Genomic DNA, 14,582 nt, shown 5'->3' on the forward strand with positions numbered 1-14,582 from the left:
CAGGTGCCATATCTCTTGAAATTATTATTTCATGATTATGAAGCATCTACATGAGTTTAAAGAACAATTTGTAGCTCAGAGCTACAGTATGTCTACTTTTGGATTGAGGGCCATGCCTAGAGTGAGAACCATAGTTTCATAACAAAAGCGTCAAATTACTTGAAATTTGATCAAGATGTTTCTGAAACAATTTTCTACAAATAATATTATTGGCAAAACAGAATTGATTGATTGTGCTTCAAGCAAATTCTTGCTTTATCAAGAAAACCTAATTAGCACTTTTCAGTTGTTGTACTTTAAGACATGTTTAAAGTCATTTTGAGTTTATCTAAATGCCTGGTTTTAAGCACATACCACCATTGGCTACAAAAATGATATTAGTCTCATATTTTGTTCAATAATTATGCCAATACTTGACATTCAAAAATGTCAGCCGCAAAAGTTTAGGCCTTAGTTGGCGGGAAAGGTTTGGTGATCACTAAAAAGTGGCGTTTCCTTGCTTTAGTGTCCTTGGCCCAGACCAAACGCAACGGAGCTCAGCTCTGGCCCATCCCAGTTTGCCAGCTAATGTCTAGGATTGGAAGACAAGCAAAGGAAACATTATATATGATAATGGAAGGTCTCTTGCAATCAACAATTTGGTTGTTTTTCAATTTCTTATTCGATGAAACCGCAATAAAACCTTGATAAAAGAGAGGTCCCAAACCTCATTTTTGCAAAATTGGCGTTGTCTATTTCAGAAGGATTTTGCTTCCACTACAGAATTGCAGCTATTTGTGGCACAAACACCAAAATATTTTCACATGAACTGTTTTAAAATAAGACGTCTGATGATCTCTTTACATTTTACGTATGTATTTGAAAACGAGTTCATACAAAGAAAATTATTTGCTATCAATTTTATCAGAAAGGGGAACTACAAATTTTGGCGTCAGGACTTCGTCAAAGACGCTTAAACATTGAGCCAAAGAATTTGAAGAGATACATTTAACAAGAGCATAACAACAAGCAAAAACTGATTTGAATCGTATTGTCACAAACCAGAGCCCGTTTTTTTAGAGCCAAAGAGTGAATCTTAGATAAAGAAAAGATCCAACATTTGTAGAATAGTACGACTTTTTCTGAATCTAAGATTCACTCCTTGGCTTAAAAAAGCTAGGCTCAGGTACCTCAGCGTTGAACGATTAAGAAAGCATTTCAAATTCAAATTATTGAAGCAATCAAGGGAAGGATGAAAAAAAGCCTCAGCTCTGGCATACAATGATAGCACATATCATGAATATACGCAAGAGGTTATCATATCCTCAATAAATGTAAATAAACTTGTGCTTTGAGGCCTTCTATCTTTTTTTGCATCTTTTAAACACGTAGTTGTGCTAAGACAATTTTTTGGTGCTACGTGACACGAGAATCAGAAGCTATACTGGCCAATAGGTCTATTGCACAGACCATATAATGACTAGACCTCGCATAGCGCAAGGAAAAATGCGAACACTTGCCTTCATCAGCTGGTACATAAATTTTGGTGTACAGTGACTCATACTTTTTCATCCGCCAGCGTGGCCGGATTCAGAGTGAGCTTGTCACTGATAGCGTTCGTTGAAGGCCCAGCGGTTGTAGGTCGTTAGTACTGATCAGGCAGTCACCCTCCTCTTTTTTGGTGTACAGAGTTGTTGACACAAAATCCATTTTCCTCTGCACTGAGGTCGGGCCGATGCGACATCTAGTCGTTATATGATCTGTGGTCTATTGGTTTACCCACCCAAGGTCTCTCTGATCCAACCCAGATCTAGCTCAACTCAGACATAGCTCAGCCCAGACGTGGGTCAACTCGATCATGAGCCAGCTCGGATTTGGCCCAGCTCAGACTTGGCTCGAAATATTAACCCTATCAAGCTAGCCATTGAGTACTCCATGGCTCAGCCCAGCCCGAAACGTTCTTTTTTGGCCCAGCCCAGCTCGTGAGTTGAAAGCTGTCAACCCAGCTCAGCTCGAAATGAGCCACTTTCCTCTTAGCTCAACTCAGCCCTAAAATTCTTGGCTCTTTACATCTCTACTACTGGGTGAGCCTGTTGTTCAAGTAGCACCCTGAGGCGAGTTTTTTAAACGCTCGTACCTCTGAGTTAAGGCTTGGACCTTACGCAGAATGAGCACTTGCTCACCTCTTTGGCCAGTGTAGTTTCATACCGGTTAACGTCCAAGGTACGAGCTTTAATTAACTGGCCTCTGGTTTGATTGACTCAGAGAGGTAAAACCTCTACAGTAAATTACTGATCATTCTACTGCATAAAATGTTCATCATTTCATTCCAACTCAAATGATAGAAAAAAAATTGTTCTAACGGTAAAAACCTATTTACTCAATAAATTCCATTCTTTTGATTAGACAAGACATTTTCCTGTATCAATGAAACGAGAACATGACAGTAATGGGAAGTCGCACTCTATCCAATTGCCACGAGTCAGCGAATGAAACCACTTAATTTTGTTGATGGTATGTTATTCTAACATTTGGTTATTCTATGAGAACCAATTATTACTTGTCGTTTGGGGCTCGACTTTGCCTGAGCCATTCCGGAGCGAGGGTTATACCAAATAGTTTAGAAAATTATGGGCGCGCCCATCTTGTCACATGTTCCGCTTTTAATATATTTGATTAGATACGCCAGAAATTATCGTTAATCTGCTCAAACGATGAAATAATAACGAAGCAAAGTAATCACCGATAATTCATTGGTAAGGGTCGGCAATTATTGCGCTCAAATTTGCTTACTTTCTGGCTTGTGAATTTTAGTCAAATTTGTTTACTTTCTTGGTTTTAAATTTTAGTCAAAAAGCTATCAAAACGATATAAATGAGTGAAAAAAGTAAAAATTCGATTGGTTATTGAAGCATTTTGGTAGCTTTACTCGGCAAAAATTGGCTGAATATTCTTTTCTTCAATGGCTTACTGTATTGCTGATTGGGAAGAAAAAAAAACAAGTTAATATTTGCATTTGATTATCAAAAATTGAAATTTTACTGCAAACTCATACCTAAAGCTTCTAAGTTAAAGTTCATATTTCAATGCGTTCTATAATCCTAATATAGGACAAAATAGATGCACGGTTTGAAAGTTCAGTCTTCTGATTGTAAGCAAATCAATCAAACATGAAATTATAATACAGAAAACTCATGGTAAAAGTCAGAAACAGTACCACAAGATTAATATTTGACCTTAACTCCAATTTAAACTGACCAAAACATGTGAAGTTTTTTTATGAATGGTGATGAAAGAATAGGATCAAACTAAAATAGAGCTAGCACAAGTGCAATAATTACGTGTACATTAATTTATGTCAACATGTCATTCGGAAACGGCTTTCTGTCAAATTTTCAATATAGTATGGATAATTCTCTTATTTGGGTTATTTTAATGTTACAAAATGTCTAAACATTCAACAAATCCCAAAATTACTGAATTAGTTAGGAAGTCAATTCAACTTGTGTAAAATATCTGTCTGACCCCTAATCCTTAGGAAAGCCTGTGCTTTTCCTGACGCTATCAAAAAAGAATAATTACCCCGAAGCTACCTACGATAAGGTAAAATGAGGTATGATGGGCGTCACTTTTACTGGGAGAAATGCCATTATTTCTCTAAGTCGATAATCGTCTGCATATCAGTTTGCTTAGAGACTGTTCTTCTTGGTTCATACGTTCATGTGCCTTGTAATATAGAGGCTTTCGAATAAATAGTTGAAATTTTCTCACAGAAAAAGTCGAAAGAGTTTACAACACTGGCAGCAATGAAAAAATAAATTAACAATATTGATCGAGTTTTCTTATGATATCTGAAATACAAACGGAAAGTCAAAACGTTGCAAGAAGCTGTAATCTAATCATCTGATCTTGAATCGACAGTGTTTCAAGGAAATTGCCGAAAAGTCACATCATGCTTGGCCTATCTGGAGTCTTTCAGACACATTGCATAAAGTATTATGGCTTGTATTTTAATGTTCCCAAATTAATAAAGATACTATTGCAAAAATCGTGCACTTTACATCAATTCATGATTGTATCGATGTTGATTGTTACCCCGCAACCACACTAGCAGAGGGGAGTTCTTTGGGTGTTGAACAATATTAATAACATTTTGATAAGTTAATGCCGCCAAAATTCTTGGGCTTCTGGAAGCTTATCAAAATTCACGCATGCATTATTTTTTTTATGGGCATATTCAGCAATCTACGACAACCATTTTGGTTCAAGCTATTTGTAATTGGAAGCGAGTGGAGTTCGTCGACTTTTCCCGACCAAACAAGAAAATAAGGAAACCATTCAGAGTAACTACATGTTGGGCTTGGGCTTGAGATTGAGATTGATGATTTGTTGTAATTCATTCAATAATGTACGTTGTTATCGTGCGTTTCAAAATGTCAGAAATATCCTTGGTTTTGTTTAGAAGGACATCATATTTAAAAAGGCAGAATGATCAGGTCGGGGTTTGTGTCGATATGATTGGGCAGAACCAAAAGTTACTAATGCTAATAATTCCCATTTCCAGTCTATTTTCCATTGTTTTTCCTGCAGAGAGGTGAGTGCTCCGAATCAACAAAGGTGGAATATGATTTGTAAGAGAGGAATCGCCTTGGTTCTTATAATAAGCATGATGCTTCATTTGAATGGTGAATCTAATGTTCAAGTACCCAAAGGGAACCAAAGTGGTTCTGAACCTAATGAGTCCGTCTCAGATCGTCTATCCAGACGATCCTGTCAATATTGGCCATTTGACCTAGCTATCAATCCTCTAATGTTGGCCAAAGATATCTTGGAGGCGGAATACCAAGCGTCAAGACCACCCTTGCTTAGTTCACACGATCCTAGCCTTTGTTTAAATATCTTCTTTTCTTTAACCTTGGAAGAGGACATCATTCTGGAAGATCAAGACAGCACCTTGGAGGTTTCCAATACAATCGGGATTTCATGGATCGATTCTAGACTGAAGATGTTGCAGCAATGTCGAAAGATCACGAATTTAACGGACGACGACGCATGTTCCAAATTCGAAACAAGTTGGGCCGTTTCACAAATCGAGGCCATTTTGTGGACTCCATTGTTGGAAGTATTGCGTTTGCAAAAAGTGATTGATCGAGATTTTCTGTTCACCATGAAAAAGGCATTAGTCAATGGTTGCACTGGAAAAGTCACCTTCTATGGAAAGATCAAATACAAAGTCAAGTGCCCCTTGGACTTCTCGATGTTTCCGTTCGATAAGCAAGAATGTCCTCTTATCTTTATTGCGCCCAAGTCTAGGGTTCCTTTCAATGGATCATTATGCATGGTCTGGCAGCATCCCCCTAATCGATTGGAACGATTAGCGACTGTCAAAGACAAGAGAATGGGCAATTGGAACACGGAAATCTATGTAGAGGAGAACTGGGACAAGGAGATAAAAAACTACGTAAAAATCATGTTCGAATTCAAGCGGTACACGACGAGTTTCATCGTTCAAACTATGATCCCCTCTATCCTCATGGTTTTGGCCAGCTTTGGATCTTTGTGGGTTCCAAGTAACCAGATTCCAGGGCGAATGACATTAGCCATCACAACATGTTTGACTCACATGTCTATGATCAATGGAGCCTTGGAAAAGGCTCCTCGAACGTCTTATTTGAAGGCGATTGATATTTGGCTCATAACCTGTTTTGCATTCACGTTTTCAATTTTAGTCGAATTTTGTCTTGTTATCAGTTTGACTCAAGCATCAGCCTTAAAGGAAATGGTTACAGAAGTTGGATCACGTGACAACCATACCAAACCAAAGAAAGTCAAATCCCAAAAGGAGTTTTCACTAGATAAGAAAAATGTGGCAAGGTCTCTCAAGATTGCCTACATGATGGAACGGTGGGCCAAAATTATTTTACCCTTCTTTTTCTCCACATTTTTTGTCATATTTGTTGGATATGTGACATCTACGCAGGTTTTTGACAATCCAAGCAATGTAACCAAGAAAGCTCTAAATGTTATGAAAGTTCGGATGTAAAATGACATAGATCTTGAATGATTCCATAATTCATTGAAAGTTGAGTAAAATCAACGTCATTTTTTTCCAAAAAACTTATGGCTTTGCCCATATGATGCACATGCTTTTAAGCTGAATCACCTGAAGTGACTTAAAAAAGAACAATATAATTCATCAAAATTAATGGCTGCATTTTTTGAAGAGAATAATTCATGCCTTTTACTATAGTTTTCTCTCGGATTTCACGAAAGCTACAACTAAACGTAAGGAGTATCAAGATTACTTGTCTTGAATAACTGATATGTGTAAGCAGCTGCTCTGACTTTAAAAGAATGTTCAACTACCAAGACATTTATCAAAACCCCAAAGACTTCCTTCATCTTTTTGAATAATTCTGAGTGGTAATAAATTAATGAATGTCAACATGTTTCCCTACTCTTTGAACGGATCCACTCTGCCATTTTCCAATGTCGTATTCTGCTCGAACTCAAGAGCCAGAATAGAGCTTTAAGCCAGAAAAGAATATTGATCTAATCGCTCGAAGAGTCATAAAAAAGTTATGGAAACAAACAGGCTCCTAGTCATATGTGCGAAGTTATGGGGACGTTTAGGCAAGCTCTGGCAGGTTCGTTTGTTTGCTGGTACCAGTGTCAGGGATGCAAGTTTGGGGCTTCAAACACGTTTTTTAGAAGCTGACCCAACTTTCGCATTGCTATATGAGGAAAGGTCAGCTTTGTTGAAACCAATTTGAAACGCCAATTTTGCATCACTGGCATTGGCAGGCAAGTTTGTTTGCTGGTACCAACGCTTGCCTAAATGTCCGAATAGAGGGTGTTACGCACGAGCTGACTTTCTGCAACCTCTCATATTAGTTGCGCCGTGGGAGACACAAAAAAGAGAGCGCTGTGCTCTTGCACGTGTAAAGAATGACTTTTAATGGATATTATAGAGTAATCCTTGTGAATTATTGAAAGGAAGAGGATGACAGTATCACAGATGAATTCTACAACACAAAATCAGGCTTTTGTAACAATAAACAAGGTAACATTCCAGGTCTTTTTCTCACGATATTGAAGCACCAGGGGAGGACCATAGTCTTTTGATCCAGTTGCAAGACACAGATTTTCGCACAATGTGTCGATAAAACTGCGACTCATAACACAGTTCGAGCCTCACAGGCTCATAGTTTCGACTTGAAACCTGCTCCAATTTTCTGCGATCTGTGAGAGACTTGTAAAAGACAGATGTAAAATGCCAGTGGAAATTTCAACTCTATCCCCAGATGACCAACAGCAACCTTTGTCCAACTCTAAGACCCCAACTTGTAGACCATACTCTTATTTTCTATTAACTAAACTGAAGTGTTTGTTATTAGGCTTTTGGACCCCACTCCATATTTTGAGCCTAACTGCAAAGTTGTTGCCTTGTGTAGTGCCAAACCCACATCAATCATAGAATAATCTTCAAAAGAAAATTGGAAGAAATGAAGAAAACAAACAAACCACCAGACCACTAGTTTAGCCTTGATGCCTACTGAATTAATATGAATGATGGGTTTGAACGTCATGTTGTTTGGTCTTTTGATTATGAAATGCATTTGAATTCGCCCAACATCTTTTTAGATGTTTAAGATATATTTTTGTAAACACAAATTTTCATTAATTCTTCAAGTTGGCCATCGTTCAGAAATGATCAGATGAAGGAGCTTTTGCAAATAAAACCTTCTCTTTTGACACTTTTATATTTTTGTTCAAAAGAAAGGGAGGAGACGTGGTGTAGTGGTTAGCGCAGTTTCCTAACATGAGAGAGGTCCCCGGTTCGATTCTCCTCCCCGACCTTTCTCAAGGAAACTTTTAGACGCTAACCACGCCCACAGACGGAGAACCAATCTGATATGGATTATGACACTGCCTCACAATATAACGATATGGACGATATGTTGACCAACTTTGCTGGCCCGGCGAGGTTAATAACTCCGACCTTAGCACCCCAAATACAAAAAAAAAAAAAATCTTACTTATTAATCCTATAATAGTAATAATAATTGATATGTATACTATTTATCACGATACTTCTTAGATTATACTGTTATGGCTGAAAGCTTTTGTAACTGCCGAAAGCAAATATATTTGGGTTCCAATAATCACCATATATAGCTTGATGATAAAAAGGAAGGAATAAAAAATTAGAATAGGATCGTACATTGGCCATTTTACAATATTTTATAGCCCCCTTACGCTGCACGAAATATCGTTTACGTTCTGCGCTTCAGTCAGTCAGCCACTGCCAATTAAATGGAACTTTATTGAATTATAATGCTTTTGTGTTGTTTTTTGGCTAATTCTTTCAAAAGCGTATCTATAATTAGTGAACTGGGTCACATAGTTTTCGCAAAACAAATTGCTTTCATGGCATGTCACGAGTAGTTTATTGAGCAATCTACGGTGGGTCTTCACGTTTTGTTTGGGCTGTCTGATGTTACAAATAAGGGCCCTTACACATTATACACCCAGTTTGATAACATATGACAACGTGATGAAAATAACATTAGCGTTCAATGTTATCAATCTGAAAAACAAGGTTTCAACAAAACTCACACTTTTTGATCTACTAAAGAACTAATGCACATTGCGCTATTGTTAAGTTGTCTGTCCCCTGGGCACTGTCCATCTCCATGTCGAGCTAACTCCTTGCTTTGGCTAACTTGGCTACTCTGCGTGCCGTTAAGGCGGCTTTTTAGTCAACCAGTGCGCAACCACCAGTTGGCAACTTGGAAGGCTTCAGCTGTCAGGTGGGTGACGTCACTCTGGTCGTTGTCCTTACGTCAAAACTGTGAGCAACGTCAAATGAGCTGAAAAATGTAGGGCTCAATCGTTGGAGTTAAATGTTATATACAAAACTTTGGTGCACCAAAATGAAATATCGGTGCACATGCTAAGTTAGGGACGTGCTCTGATGTTTCATCAACTGCAACGCGAACACATGGGGGGAGAGAGAGAGGGGACCATCCTCTGGGGATTCACAGGGCCATCCAGGAACACGGGCCATCCTGGAACACGGGTCCATGTTCATCCGGTTCCGGGTCACGGGGCCATCCCAGGGTCAGGGGGCCATCCCACAAGGGGTAACGGGCCATCCGGGCGGATCACGGTGCCAACCGGGTCACTAGGCTTCTGCCCTCTGACAACACAAGGCCCTCGGCTCTGCCCATTGCCAACTCAGTCCCTTGAAGGGAGAGCCACACGCTCCAACCCTTCCCAACAGGAGAATAACTCGGTGGGCAGCAGCCGGTTTACCGACTGCGCCATGTTGTATTGCCATGTCAATTTTGATCTCAATTTGCGGGATTTTGCCATCATCATCATATTACTCACGAGATAGCGTCCAATGGACACGCCGAAAACATCGTCAAATCCATGAAAATTCTTTTTCAGAAACATGGCCACGATTGGCGCTCCTTTCGTGGATCTCTCCTAGATTGGCGGAATGTTCCCCGTGCCGACGGCCTCAGCCCGGCTCAGTCGCTTTTCAACCGTCGACTCCGCACCCGTTCACCCGGCCATGGCCAACTCTACGAGCTGCTCTCGGAGCAGGATTGGCTAGCGGCCCTGGAAAAGCGGAGGGGAGAGGCGGATAAGATCAAGGCTGACTTTGATGCCCACGCGCTCACCCCACAGATCATACAACGGTCATTATATGGTCTGTGGCTCACCCACCATCGACCCATGTTGACGCCTTAAAGTAGGGTTCTCATCCAGAACTCTCGGACCAAGAAATGGGACTGTTCGGCCTTGATCCTCAGAGCTCAACATGATGGACGATCCTATGATATCTTGATGGATGGCCGTACATTTATTCGGAACCGATGTCATCTTCGTCCCCATCCCACCAAATCATCCCATCAACCAGTCTCCTCGGAGGAAACACCGGTATATGGCGACCCTGACGCTCCACCGCCCATTCTTCGGCGAGGTACCCGATCCCGACCAAAAAACCGTCCGCTTTGGAAAATCATGATTGGTTTTCAATGATCTATTCTGTGCCGCCATTTTGGGGTGGAAGATGATAAGTCATGATCTATCCAATAGCCATCCATTCCAATAGTTGATTTCTCTACTCTGGCTCCCCCTAGTATCTCTCATCTGTTCGAGACACTTCTACTTTACCCTTCTATCTATCCTACATACCTAAAATAATGGAAAGTTCGATGAGCATATCCAGGTGGGTAAAGCTTTTCAAATGTGTGGTTGGATATATAGCACGTTTAAGTGCAGAGATAGTATCACGATGCTAACTCTGTACAAGTCGATTGTTCGGCAGCATCTTGAATATGCCTCTCCCATTTGGGCTCCAATTAGTTCAGCAGATTTGAGAAAGCTCGAGCAGGTCCCAAGATGTTTTACTAGGAACATTGAGGATATGAGAGAGCTCTCGTATTGGGAGAGGTTAGAATGGTTGGGATTGTACAGTATTCAGAGAAGGTACGAAAGGTATCTGATACTGTACGTCTTCAAAAGCATCCATGAGGTTTGTCCCAACCCAGGATTTAAGGTCAATTGTAGTGACCGTAGAAGCTTAATGTGCGCTTTGAGAGCACGTTCAAGCCCTCGAGTATCCAGGCTAGTTAAAACAATGAAGTCCAACTCTCTTCTTTCTCGGGCTCCTACATTGTTCAATTTCCTGCCTTCAAATATTCGTAGGGCGTATGTAGGCGTTGATCCAGTAGCAGGATTTAAGTTGGACTTGGACAAGTTTTTGACAAAATTTCCCTATCAACCTTACATTCAAGGGTTAGCCAGATCAGCCAACTCGAATTCGTTGGTCGATCAAATAATATATATTTAAATAGAAGTTAAGTAAAATGAATAAATTTCTCGTCTTGTTCTGCTGGGATTCCAAACCCAGTAGCGGTAAGGAAGTCCGCAAAGAAAAAAATAAATATGGATCTACTTCTTCAATATCTGTAGGCATGGGATTTTCCCGGTATATGATGTGGCTACACTTCTGACCTAGGGCGTACTCCATGCCTAGGAATAACGACCATAGTGACGTCACTTGATAAAAACGGCAGTTGTCAACCTATGAGGATATTCTGCGAAATGAAGGGATCTGGGCTGTATATTTAGCTATATATATATGGGAATACACATGATAGCACCTGTCTAAAAATAGGATCCAAAATGTGGACAAATGTCAAAAGATGCAATATGAACTTGAGCTAAAAATTGAGTACAAAAACATGATCCATATAATTTAAAGTGCCACCTTAAGATAGGTGTTGGATGAGAGTAGTTAGATTGATTGACGTAAGGTATATTTTATGTCAAAATAATGGGATAAATGATCATATATATAGATCAGTGAAAAAGGTTACGGACACTTTTAACAAACTCATGAATAATTTAGGAAATGTTTACTTTTTTAAGTTGCTAAATTTAGCGCCAATTCATGATCAAACCTCCATTAGGATTTGTTGTTATTAATCAAATTAATCTAGTATTTTTACTTATATTCAAATCATTTTTATCTGGTTTTTGACGAGCAGTGTGGTATATAAATTCACGTTTTTTCCAACTTACAATGAGACAATGTATTATTTTAATTACCTCCTTTATGGGTTGTAATCCAATCAAATGTCATAAATTAAGATATTGTTTCATAAATCACACAAACTTTTTGAAACTGATGATTTTGAAAATGATTCATCAATATTTAATTAAATTCTTGTAATTAACTTAAGAATATTCCATTTGTATAGTTGTATAGTTTGAAGAATTTGCGAAAGAAATGTTCAAAATCTGTTGTTGTGGTTCATCTGTTCCTTTCTGCCCTCATTATGTTTGCATTGCATTGAAGGTTTAAGAATTATCTTTCGTGTTTTACATTATGAGTAAACTGCATCTGTTTTTGGTTATGGCCTTACTCTGTTCCTGGTGAACTTGGATCAAATTGAAAACTGCTTTTTTGCCACCAATAGTTTACCGTAATGCAATATGCTACTTTGCTCACTTATCATGTTTCTTGCCTATTAATGATTGAGAAATCACAATTCACACAGCTTGTATTGGCCAAGGATAGTAAATCTTAACTATGCATTGCTTGAAAAAGGTTAAAAGGCACTACTTCAGAGGAACAAAAAAATAGTCACCTTTTAGGTTTTTCTTCTTCTTTTTTCTTTTAACACGGAAACATATTCATCATACTTTACTTTAAAGAATATTTGATCCACCAACGAATGAGGGATGAATTTAGAGGTGATTTCCATTCTTTTCTTTCCGTCAGCATTAAATATTGAAAGGGCCGTTTGGCCGGGCTGTTGCTGCTTTAACAAGTTTGGGCCCGACATGAGTTTATTATATTCATTGGCAATACCATGGTCTCTATCATGGTTATTATGATTTAGAATCAATACAGGAACGCAAAGGCCTACCTTCAAAATATTCTTAGTTGCTTAATTGGGAAATTTCTGCGTTTCACGTACAATCATCTCGTTAAATCAACGGAGCTTTATGCTGGGTTGAGCAGAGCTTTGCCGCCCATTCAGAAAGTATGGGAGGAGGAGAATCAGTACCGTTGATTTAATGACTTGAAATGCAGAGATTGGACTTGCTAATAAGCAAATAGAAATATTTTGAATGAGATGTATGGTGTCTCTGTATTGATTCTAAATTAAAATAACCGTGATTGAGACCATGGTATTGCCAAAAATGGAATAAACTCGTTTCGGCCCAAACTTGTCTGAGCAGCCACGACCAGGCCAAACGGCCCATGTCGTTTTTTAAACTGCCCGCGGTCAGAAAAAAATGCGAATCACCAAACCTCCAAATTCATTCCTCATTACTGTTGGCAAATCTGGAAAACCCTTGAATGTAGGATTGATCTGAAATTTTTGTCAAAAACCTGTCCAAGTCTACCTTAAATCCTGTTTCTGGTTCAACGTAGAGGGCTAGTCAGAGAAACGAAACTCACGAGATTTCCGAGTATTTTTTCACGTTAACACGTTGCCACAGCCAGATTGGTATGAGAGTTATTTGATTTTGCAATATTTCAAAAGCACTCAAGCTTTGTCACAACCCAGGTTTTAGGTTCAATTCTAGTGACCGTAGAGGCTTAATATGCGTTTTGAGAACACCTTCAAGCCATCGAGAATTCAGGCTAGTTAGAACAATGAAGCCTATCTCTCTTCTTTCTTGGGCTCCGTCATTGTTAAATTTACTGCCCTCAAGTATTCGTAGGGAGTAAGTTTTTATCCAGTAGCAGGATTTAAGTCTGACTTAGAAAAGGCTAGCCAGATCCGCCAATTCGAATTCGTTGGTCAATCGAATAACATAAGAAAATAAAGTTAATTAAAATGCATAAGTCTTCCGCCTGGAAGTGTTGGGTATTCGTTTTCCAGTAGCCCTAAGGAAGTCTGCAACACCAAAAAATTAACCAACCGTCGTATGTCATTCATTGTAGGTGTAAAGATGTATAAGTGAGCCATGGTGGTTTTCTCCGTTAGGTTATCTCTTTTTTGTTTTACAGGGCGACCAGGGTTAAGGGGGATAGTACTCTGTTTTATGCCTAATTCATATGTTTGAAGTCTGCACCATTATAGGTATATTACTGGTTCCGGATTGATCGAACATTTAATACCTTTGGAACAAGTGTAATTCTGTGCGTTCGAAATCAGTTCCAGAAGAGGGATCCAAAGGAGGAACAAAGATGAGGCTGAACAACCTCAAAATGAGAAAACAGCAAAGATTCTTTGCAATTGGATGAAATCTTGGCAGCATCATTATGTGATCTGGTTGTATGAGAAGATTCTTCAGATATAAGTGGTTTCCAATTCTCCCAATGACCATATTTTGGGCAAAAACCTGGAGAACATGCTGGGAACCAGAGAACGATATTTCGTCGCCACATGGCGAGGGCTGACGTGACATCCAATGGCCTCAAACCGCCTCTCATCTTCATAACCGAAGGTGTGAAGGTCAAAAGATCACCAAAAAGGCCCCACCCAATATGGCTAACGAGAAAACACTTTTGGCACCCTTCCTCTCCAAACCTTAACGTCATGGACTTTACATAGAGCCCATTCTTGAGAGGAAGGTCAGGGTCAAATTTTCCTCCGGTGTCGGTCCCCTCAAACAAGCGTTAGAGGCTGATTGGGCCGAGCTTGATTAATGGATGCTGTTGTCAGAGTCACGGGAGCTTATTGAGAATGTATTATTGTTATTTTTTGTTTTGGTGTGTTTTTTTCACGGGCTTTTCTAACCGCTAGATGGAATGTTATCCCCAGTACTATTAAAAAGCTTTTTCAGGCATCTATGTTTGCTTATCAAATTTGAAGTTCATACAATTCTGTAAATCCCTAGTGTTGAGGATATATAAAGTTAAAGTTGTCCCGCTTGTTCTTGTTCAGGAGGGTATATCCCCAAGGCGTCGCTTGTGGAATTCCAAAGTAAAAATGATTCAACCAAGCCCTCGTTACATCTAGTATGTAATTGAATTCCAAATTTAGTTTTGATGGTTTTGTTAGCTTCATTATATATCTTATCATTTTGTTATTCACTGATTTAGGTGAGACTCTACACTGGAG

At 39.3% G+C, this 14,582-nt stretch overlaps 1 protein-coding gene across 1 annotated transcript; it reads left to right on the forward strand.

The window, feature by feature from the left end:
• The first annotated feature begins 4,491 nt into the window (after positions 1 to 4,491).
• Positions 4,492 to 6,430, forward strand: LOC131886818 (gamma-aminobutyric acid receptor subunit gamma-1-like). Its single transcript, XM_059235231.1, has one exon. The coding sequence runs from the start codon at positions 4,604 to 4,606 to the stop codon at positions 6,020 to 6,022; it is 1,419 nt and encodes a 472-aa protein (XP_059091214.1). The 5' UTR covers positions 4,492 to 4,603; the 3' UTR covers positions 6,023 to 6,430.
• The last annotated feature ends 8,152 nt before the right edge of the window (positions 6,431 to 14,582 follow it).

The sequence above is a fragment of the Tigriopus californicus genome, chromosome 9, assembly GCF_007210705.1.
Source record: "Tigriopus californicus strain San Diego chromosome 9, Tcal_SD_v2.1, whole genome shotgun sequence".
NCBI lineage: Eukaryota > Metazoa > Arthropoda > Copepoda > Harpacticoida > Harpacticidae > Tigriopus > Tigriopus californicus.

Bases quoted from the DNA above. Each gene is read 5' to 3' on its own strand.
- LOC131886818 (XM_059235231.1), top strand. From the start codon at position 4,604: ATGATTTGTAAGAGAGGAATCGCCTTGGTTCTTATAATAAGCATGATG.